The sequence below is a fragment of the Trichoderma virens genome (genome assembly GCF_000170995.1).
Source record: "Trichoderma virens Gv29-8 chromosome Unknown TRIVIscaffold_85, whole genome shotgun sequence".
In the NCBI taxonomy this organism is placed as follows: Eukaryota; Fungi; Ascomycota; class Sordariomycetes; order Hypocreales; family Hypocreaceae; genus Trichoderma; species Trichoderma virens.
Window position 1 is genome coordinate 478,783 of NW_014013664.1, and position 10,029 is coordinate 488,811.

General features: G+C 52.9%; 2 protein-coding genes across 2 annotated transcripts; one reads left to right on the plus strand and one right to left on the minus strand.

The window, feature by feature from the left end:
• Nucleotides 1–5,325: 5,325 nt before the first annotated feature.
• TRIVIDRAFT_204216 (uncharacterized protein) lies at nucleotides 5,326–6,316 on the plus strand (the record flags this gene model as incomplete). Its single annotated transcript, XM_014097529.1, has 3 exons — nucleotides 5,326–5,487; nucleotides 5,741–5,838; nucleotides 5,932–6,316. The coding sequence occupies 3 exons, from the start codon at nucleotides 5,326–5,328 to the stop codon at nucleotides 6,314–6,316; spliced, it is 645 nt and encodes a 214-aa protein (XP_013953004.1).
• A 532-nt stretch (nucleotides 6,317–6,848) lies between these two features.
• Nucleotides 6,849–9,359, minus strand: TRIVIDRAFT_66837 (uncharacterized protein; the record flags this gene model as incomplete). Its single annotated transcript, XM_014097530.1, has 9 exons — nucleotides 6,849–6,898; nucleotides 7,113–7,234; nucleotides 7,331–7,387; nucleotides 7,472–7,824; nucleotides 7,864–7,937; nucleotides 8,023–8,140; nucleotides 8,275–8,422; nucleotides 8,565–8,943; nucleotides 9,221–9,359. The coding sequence occupies 9 exons, from the start codon at nucleotides 9,357–9,359 to the stop codon at nucleotides 6,849–6,851; spliced, it is 1,440 nt and encodes a 479-aa protein (XP_013953005.1).
• Nucleotides 9,360–10,029: the final 670 nt, after the last annotated feature.

Sequence of the window (10,029 nt, forward strand, 5' to 3'; positions counted from 1 at the left end):
AAAAATAAGCGAAGAGGAAAAGGCAATAGACAAAGACGACGCCGCAATGGCTTACCTCGTCACCAGGGCGATGGCGAAACCGACGCAACTTTCCACTTTCACAGTCCCAACACCACTCCCACGGTAGCATACAATCGTCCCAAGCCAAAGAGAAAGCGAAAGGAAAAAAGGAAGGAAAGAAATTGGCCCGTGGCGAAGGATGGGGGGGAGCAAAAGGGCGCAGGGGGGCAAATCGAGCCTTGAGGGCAGAACCGGCAACGAGGCTGAAGCTGCGATGGGTGTATGTGCTGTGGTTAAAGCGACGGGATGAGATGCGAGAGCTTGTTTTGCCTTGCGAAAAGGTCGCTCCGCAATAGGCCGCGCTTAGGAGAGCGTATCGTGTGGCTGGGCGTGTGGCTGGGAAAGGTTAGATAAGCCGCAAGGCTGAGGTGGGGCGATGGGTCGAATTCGTTTTGGGTTGGAGGCGGGGTACGAGGCACATGTACAGTAAGCAGTATTTGTCGAGATGAGGCTTTGCTTCCTTTCATCTTTTTCTCTTTCTTGGATTCACAAGAGCTGGATGAGATGATTGCGCTAATTGCATGCTGTGTGAATATATATGAACAGCCGAGTGACCACCGGATGAAACACTGGGCAGTTTATTCTGCCGTCATGGGTTGGCCGGCATGATTATCTAGTCCTGTCTTTATGGGCAGTGCGTTCTTCTACTGCAAACTCAATAGCAAAGGGACTCCGGCATCATTACCCAAAGCCAAATTACCATGCTACCCAATATAAAACCTATAGCCCGCAAAATATAAATCTTCAAGGTGCCCATATGCCCTAATTGTTACTGAGGAGCGTCAGCCACCAGAGATACGGAGACTGTACAATGCAGCATAGACTCTCCACAAGCCCACCGATGGGTTTGTTTTGAGCGAATTCCCTGTTTTAATAGCTCTAATCCCTTCTAATCCATTGTCCTTCTTGCCAAGTTCCAGTATCGAGGCGCAGCTAGGAGCTCTCATTTCCTTTCATGTTGTGATTCCAACTATGGAATGAGTATAAAACATCCTTATTTACTCACAAAAGCATCCAAAGCCGTCTAATGGGACCTGTGATAACATCAACTTGATCGTTTTTAGCTCAGACAAAGAAAGAAAAAGAGGGACTCCTCTTGGCTGTGTTCCCCATTTAACACAGGAGGAGATTAGTTCCCTCAGATGCGCTGTCGTCGGCCTTTATTGCTTGCGTCTTTGGCATAGCTTTCGCCTGGACTTTACTTATTGATATTTTCGGTCGCCGTGCTTTATGACGTCTGACTTTAGCGTCTCTCAAATCTAATTTGCAATCGGCTTCTTGAAAATAGCCCTCCTAGAATGACCAGACGTGTCTTGAATGGACATTGCTACACATTAGACATAATTGATAGCCAAGATCTTATCGGCTAACCCGCTTGAGAATATTTCCAACGGGCTCTACAGCATGTATGTCTCCATTACGGAAGGCTAACTGGGCAATACAAAGTGGCCGCCAAGGGGAGAATAACATGTGAGCTGCCCTTTTTCGAGCAGACAAGGCGCTGGTTCTGTCCCCTTCCTCTTGACGACGTCTCTTGGCATTTACAGCGATAATTCATGAGTGAGATGTTAGCACTAAGTTGGGATCGGCCTCCTCCACCTTCGTCCAGCGTGTACTAGCTCCTCACAAGAATACAGTGTTTACCGTAAAGCAGTTCTCACGTCGCGGCTCGTCTTCACTAGCTCACTGCGATTGCACATGATAACAAACAGTTGGTAGCAAAGATACCAACTCCCGGTTGTTGCAAGGCGGTAAGAGTCTGGGTTGGGGTTGGTCACTTCGCTGTGCATCTTGTCAAACCACGAATTCCAAGGCCATGCAAGCATGAGTACCAGCCAGCCATGGTCGGAGGTTGATTCCGGAAAAGTCAGATCTGCGCATCGCTAATCAATGCCGGTTTCCTATCCAGTAGTAGCACCAATACGGCCCAAAGAGCGGAGTATGTTACATGAACATGAACAACGGCCTCCCTTGCGTCCGAGCCGCCAGGCCGGAGAGAAAGTGAGACATAATCGTATAGCTACTTACTTGGACGGGAAACATACCAATAGTATGTCCCTACTCCATACAGGCGACCGTTTTTTCTGTCTCAGCTTGTCGTGATCCAGTTGCGCCTTGCGTCGCGCCGGCGAGCTTGGCTGCAGGAAGAAGGCATCTGTCTGCAGGACTCGAATGATCTCGGGGAATCAATGCCGCGACGTCCATGGTTGTTCTAGACCTGCAAGAGCAAAGCTTTCTTTTCCCTTGGACGAAGGGAGGAGAACAGCCTGGTTGATTCGCCGAAAGCAGCCAATCAACGTTACCGCTCATGGCGAGGGTTGAAATTGACAAATCAGAGGTAATATGCTTGTACGCCCCAAAGCCGCTGAAAATTATGCCGTATACGCGTGACTTGGTCTTGATACTGGCATCATGTCGTGTGTGGGCGAGACCTGTGCTTTTCCACACCATCTCGACTTGGGGGTGGAGAGGTGTCTGTGTATGAATGGGAATTCGAGTGAGCCCCCAGGGCCTCTCTGGATGCAAGAAGCACATCCAAAAATGCTACTCAGAATTGGCGAGCACCCAAGTGCTAGCATCCCAAACCCAGGTGAGAAGGTATGCCGTGATTGAAAAAAGTGGTGTTCCACAAATGGGCCTCGATGAATTCGTGCTAACCTCCCCTCATGATGGACGCGGGAAATCTGGCCATGCCGGCGTCCAAGCCGGCCACTGAGCCATTTGATTTTACTAATTCGACGACGGGTATGAACCGATATAACCTTCGTGTTAGGTTGAGAAAGTTCAGCCGCTGTATCACAAAAAGCTTGACAACATCGGAAGACCAGGGGGCGACGATCCGAGGGCTTGGTACTACACACCAAGCTGCGGGGGAGCAATGCCAAGGCAATTAACTACTTTGGGGATGGATGTGGGAAAAGAGATGCCGTCGAGAGAAGAACTCGGTGTAGCAGGTAGTTTTGGTATGTATGACGTGCTCTGTCCTCAAAGGCTGATCCCGCTGACTCTCACCCAGTAGTAGACATGGTGGCTTGCGAGCTGGACCGAATTTATGAACTATCACTTGGACAACGCCATCCATCGGAGTGTAGAGGCCAAAAACCGAAGAAGAAGAAGGGCTGGTGGCTTGAGCAAAGATAAAAAAAGAAATTGAGACTGGGTTACACCTTTGGAACCTCCAACATGATCGGGTTCCAAGGCTCAAATGCCTGGCAAGGTTAAATCGCCTGACCCACAATATGCAGTATGAGCAGGCAGCTACTCAGTAGTGGGATTTGTTGTACAAACAATAGTGGGCTTGTCATTGTTGTGTGCGGGTTTCGAAAGGGGATGGAAATTATCAGATGATAAGATCTTTGAGGAGCGGAGAGATTGCATGCTCGTATATGACTGAGATGGTTTGATGTAGGCCAACTGGTTACTTATAGGCACCATGACCAATGACGAATCGAGGGAGTAGATAGGATGGCTGTGAGAGACAAGCCTGTCTAGATTGACCATCTTGAGATGTGTGGGTGTCATTAGCAGCTCCTCCAAGATTGCTGTGGGAGCCGGTCGCTCTCTCAGCCGTTAGCAAAGGCGAGGCCTTTGAAAAAACCGGGCTGACCGGCTGCAGCTATGCCCGACGCCTGTCGAGACAGGCACTAGGACATCTCACCAGCCAGGTTTCTCTGCATTGCTCGCCTCGCCGTCCCTCTCCAGCCATGGCGTGACTGTCGGTATCAAGGTTCAGCGATACACTGCTTTATCAGGCCGAAACACAGATGCTCAACGCCGGCCGCGTTGATCCTGAGACAGAAGCCCGCAGAGCACGATGCTGATTGCATTGTCATCAGTATGCTCATACCGTCGGTTACCTGCCCCACTGCTCCTGAGTAGTACTGTAGCTGGACCCGATGATGACACCGGCCAAAGCATGCTATGCAATTCAGCCCATGCTATGTGCTTGTGCCTGGCGAGCTGGACGGTTCCCAAAGTTTTCGTTGAACAGCGGTGACGACAGCACCTGGTTTGAATGCTCAGCGTGTTGAGGCAGGGAGGGGAGAGGAGGCCCTGGCTCCTGCAAGGTTAGTTGACCGGCTGACCGGGGTTTCTTGCAGGGGATGGAATTGGATGCTTTCTCATGCAGCTGGGACAGCGAGTGAAACATGTCGCAACCCGGTCAATGGAATGGCAATCGACAGGTGAGACAGGAAAAGGTTGAGGGGCTGCAGTCCATCGGGCAATTGGCCATGAAGCTGTCCAGATGGCCATTTCCCCACCCTCACTCATGCGGCGGTCGAGCTTCTCCCTGAGCAGGGATTGACGAGCGGAAAGCAGCCTCTGCGCTGTATGGCCGCTGTACGAATTGCGCACGTAGTAGGTATCTATTGGCTGTTAGCACGAACCGAGTCTTGGACCCGACCGCTCACGGAATACGATAGTAGGACGAACGCGGGAGCTTGTGGTGTTGATAACTTCTGAGGTGTCTAAAGGTAAGGGAGCGAGGATGAGGTGTCCCGGCATTGGGGTTTAATCAAGTACCTACCTACAGCACAGTACGGAGTACCAGCACGAGATATCTCTAGTCAAGAGGTACCTACTGACCTACGGCGTCAAGGTCAAGGTATAGCAGATACGATACGTAGCGCCAAGTCCCTTGACGAGGACCGGCAGGAAGCCCTCGTGGTTGCGGATACCTCAGGTCGCTTCCTTAGTACTGCTGGGAAGGAACCCAGTAGTCCTTGCACGCTAACTACCTAGGTATGGCAAGAGAAACATGCACCCTCCCTTCCCCATACTTGCTGGTAGTATTCCGTCCTTGGTACGAATTATAAAGTGGCAGGCGTACCCATCCTCGTACCTTGCCTGGTAAGAGGAGATCGGTATGGAGTACGTGACGGGTACTCGGAGCGCGCCGCGGGCACCGGCGTGATTCATGCTCATCCAAATGTAGCCGTTAGGTCAACGAAAACAAGGTGACATGCGTCTTCGTACTCGTATGGCTGACACTGTCAACCATGCCCTCGGCCTTGGCCGGTGAATGAGTCGCAGCATTTCAAGCACGTTTTGCAGCATGTTCTTTATTTGCATCAGAGGAATGATGAGATCTATGGCCAAGTCGGGCGAGAGAGACACAAGTTCCCTGGGAGTACTGTAAGCTAAGCCTGCGTGCGTGCGTGCGTGCGTGCGTTCTTTCTGCAAGGTAGACGGCAAGTTTAGGGAACCTGGAGGCTGTTAGTTTCCATACCTTGCCTGTTGGGAGAGAAAAATTTTCTCTCAACCATGGCCTTGCATATGGCCAGGATTCATCTCGACGCCCATATATGTACTCCGTCCGACTTGTATCAGAAGGGCGTCGCCCGCGTTACACAGCTCCAGGCCATGGACGCTTTCGGCATCGCCTATTGTCGAGCGTTTGGTGGAAACACGGAATCCCGCATCCCTGTGAGTGAGAGCTTTTGTCTGTGTTGTGGGAGAAACCGGGACTGCCGAATGGCCAGGTCGAAGACCACCGGCCGGAGTGCGTCTATGAGTTGGCAAGGCCTTCGAGACCCGGCAGCCCGCCGACCGCTATTACGTCCAATTTATCTTAGGTTCAGTCCATATTCTTCTCCCTTGTTGCTAGTTTTGCGTCTACTGCCGAGCCCGCTGTCCTCCCCCTTTTAGGCAACGATGGATAGATATGCTACTGCTACAGGTAGTATTGCCGAGCGATGACGATCTTCATCGAGGCTACTCCGGAAAAGTGCTTGTCTTGAGCTTTGATGCCGCTAGAAGAAGCTCCTGGAACAGCCAGTAAGGTTTTAGCGCCCTGGTGGCCCTTATTGGGTAAGTGCCATAATATGGATGCTGCTGCTTCCGACATATGGAACGATGCTATTCATAGAGGCCAGCCCAATCAATCAAGGTGCCTTACCTATGGAGGAAAGTGATTGAGAACATCCACGTCCAGCTACCGACGGACCGATGTCAGATAATCGCGGTAGGTCAGCCAGACTATACTACTGTACTGTACAATCAACATGACACCCTGGTGTCTGCTCTCTCAACATCGAGCTCCTGGTGGTGTACGAGCACTCGTGGCTCCCCTGCTCTTCGACTGGCCCTCGAAGCGCAGCATGGACCAGTCACTGGTTTGACGGGTTGGGCTCTCCTGCGGGAGGATAGCAAGCGGCACAGCAAGTTTGGCCTCGAGACTCCTCCGTCGGCGCTGGGCAACGAGATGGCGGCTGCTGTCCGCGCTTTGGACTGCCACACCGCGAATTGCATATAGTCTTGCATTGGTATGCATTACGGGGCACCACCACAGCAATGCAGGTAGCAGGCGGTGAATAAGTTGCTGCATGCTGAGCGCAGCCTGGAGCTCGCGCTTTTCCGACTGACGTCTTGCTCTCGTCACAAATGCTTCTAGACGTTTGAGCTGGAGCCAGCTCACCCTTCACCCTTGGCCCAACAGACGCGGCCCCCCGCCCGGGGAGGAATTGAATGGGTACGCGCATACCGTCACCGAGCAGCAAGCTGTGCTAACACGGCAGCCGGCATGCGGCGTTGGTCGTAAAAAGCGACAACTCACTTCTTTGTTGCTTTCCAGGAAGATGGAGACAAAGGAGAAGCAGAGGCCCGGATATGAACAAAGCTCCACAGCAGCCCTACCATTACAGTACACTTCCCTTCCGTGCCTGTTAGCACAACATCTCCAACGAGTCCTCGAGCAACAAGCATGCCCGATTGACTTTGATTGCACTAAACAAGCATGACTCCTTTGGGCTAGCCACAAGAAGGCCATTAGCCTGTTTCCTCTTCTCTCAACTGCGCGACCCGGAAGCTGGGGACCTGCAGTAGGAGGAGCCGACTACTGTAGGGCCCAAGATTAGTAGCCTCTATACACCCCGTTCGAGTCTTGGCTGGAGCCCATTTGAGCTCGTACGTGGACCGCTTACAATCGAGAACGGAGGAGTCCTACCAGTATGGAGCATTGCTCCTACTCGTTCGAGTACGAGTAATACGGCGTCTGCAAGCTACGGCATCCGGTGGGTGGGCGAGCAAAGACGGCACGTCTCAGCACACACCTCCGGCTAGGCGGTACACATATACGAGTGGTGCTACTGGATCTTGAATGTCAGGCCGCAGAGCGTCTCCTGCACCCTTGCCACCCCTTGTTGGATTCCCCACACCTTTGCAGATGCAGACTCTTGGGTGTCCAAGTACCTGTTCAGGTAACACTACAGCTGGATGTTAGGAGATACGGACAGGCGGAGGAATAGGTAGGCAGGGGGGTCATGCATACCTCTTTGATGGAGTGCCTTGAATCATAGAGGAGGATTGCTCTTCTCCGCTCCCCTTCCTGTAAGTGTTGAGGCCAAGCATCTTCGCGTGGTGCTGCCATATTACAACCAGTACGGAGTACACTGCCAAGTATAGTACCTACCAAGTAGCACCACCGAACCAACAGCTCGATGTACGTATAAGCATGGGTCCATTTCTTTCTGCTAATGCCGGCTTGAAGGCTAGGGGGCGCTGCATCGACAACGGCCTTGAAAACAGGGTCTGTCCAATCGGCTGGGACTGAAATACCCGCCTCGCCTTTCCCTTGCGAGAGAAGGCCATTCCAGCAAAGACGAACATCGTGTCCCCCTCCAACTTCCCGACAGTGTTGGGCTCGGGGGTTTTGACCGGAGACTGGGCAATACAGGGCCCGTTAAGGCAGCGAGGCGTACAAGATGCACGCGCACGCGGCACACTCGCATTCAGTGGCATGGATTTTGCAGGCCAGTACATGAACTATCCCAAGTCTCGACAACTCTATGCATCTGCACATACTATCGACGAGCAGCAGCTAGCCTGCCGCGCATGATGGGCCGCGCAATTCACATGTAAGTCCATGTAAGTGTGTGCTGCATTGGAAACTACATGTACTCTGTAAGGGTAAGTACCTTGGGCACTCGTACTCGCACAGGCAAGGTATGAGGAGCTACATACATGCGAGGTAGACATGCGGCGGGCGCAGGCCGACACGTACAAAGGACACATGTCCTGGCCAATACCTTGGTAGTATAGGTACGCAGTATCTTAGTAGCAGCCTGCCAGCTACGCCATACTGGGCAATGCAAGGTATAGTACAGGTATGGAGTAGACATGTAATATTTCTTACTTCTCACTTCGATGAGCAAATTTGACTGATGAGGCACTAGCAACTCTGCGATTTGATTAGCCGTCCGGGAGGCAGCTTACTGGTGCCTCGTAAAAGCTGGGAATCGGCGTCACACACGCAGCTCTGACCGCAGCTCCGAATTTGAGGGAACGAGGCGCTCTGGAGGCGTCCATACAGAACGCCTGTCTGCCGTCACCACCACCTTCAGACCACGACAGCCCACGACAGCTACCCGCCGCCACACCCTCTTAATCTAACTACATGTACGAGTATTATACGAATACAGGAATGTAGCAAACTTGCAAACTGGGCGGTGCCCGTACGGACATGGAGCAAGCCTTGCCCTGCTATCGCGACGCATAGCACGTACGAGCACATGCAAGCAGCGGCACCATCAAACTGCCTTGGATACACGGACGGCCACCTACACCCGCGATCCGTTGCCAGCCGCCGCCGTTGTTGCGTTTCACGCTCCCTTGCTGAGGCTCGTATGACAAGCATGCGGATCGCGGGGCTTGTTCCGATTAGATCCCGATTCAAAGCGCTGGGCGCTGGGGGCGTGCTGCATTCGCTTGAAACACGGCCCATCTGAGCGTCGCCTTGCCTAACCATGGATTTCCTACATGAGGTTATAGATGACGGCTTGCCGGAGCGCAGGAAGAACAGTGCCGATGCCACGAATGCGCGCATGCGGCCGTTGGGACTAGCACTCCTTGCCGGTTTCTGATATTGCCGATTTCCCCAGTTATCTATTGGGTGTTGGCAAGGCCATGTCGACCCTGGGAGGCGTACAGCGTACAGTAGCGACGCCTGATGGAAGGCAGAATCACTCGGCTAGATGTGGTGTGCCCGGGATACTCGTACATGTGCTGTCGCAGCAGCTTGCCCAATTGGCGCGGCATCCATGTTTGTTTAATCAAGGGCATCGCTTAATTGTCACAGCTGCAGTGATTAATCGCCGCAGCGCGGCTGCAGGAATGAGCAATTAAACCGGCTCGGCTGGTGGCAGAAGCTCAAGGCACATACGCATACGCATAGGTAGGTAGATAGGCCAAGTGGCCGCGCGGTCTTTTCCCTCTCTCTCTCGCCGTTTCCTATGCTCCTCGTCACCGCTTAAAACCCAAATGTTGCCCAACGTCAGCTGGCGGACTTGTTTGATGGGCATCCTGGACCAGATTGCTCCTACGTGGACGAAGCGAGAGGGTAGCACTACATGGACAGCAAATGCTGCAACCTTGCGCTGGCATCACTTGAAGCCCATGCCGTTGACTGACGGCAAGCGAGCTGCAGCTCCGAGTGGTTCTTGTTCCTTGTTGGCAGTTTGCCACGGGATCTTGAACGGAGACAAGGACTGCAGCTATACCTCGCCCTACCTCCGCTAGCTTGGGTACCTATAATGCCTTTACCTTGCTTGCTTGCCTGCAATGAGCCGTACGAGTATATCCCAAATAACTCTAATGTCTGGCATACGCAACAGCAGTTGGCGAGCAAGGTGCATATGTCACGGACGGAGGAGCTTGAGCAAAGGCAGCTCCAGCCCCATGCCCCCAGCTCTGGATGCAGCTCCGAGCTTCCCCTCACCTCACACCACCAAGCAAAACCCCGGCTCCGGTTCTTTGGGTTTCGGGGCGGAGGAACGAGCGAAAGGCGCAAGCAAGCAAACAAGGCGGTTGGCGGGCCATGGCAGCTCCTCCAGGGGTTGAGGGGGTAGAGGACACAGTTGGCGTTGGTCGGGCAGGGCTGCTTCTGGTTGCCTCTTGTTAATTGAATCGAACGAACTAGACTCGTCAGTTAATCAATCCGTGAATCAAGCTGCCGTCCCGTCGCCAGCAGAG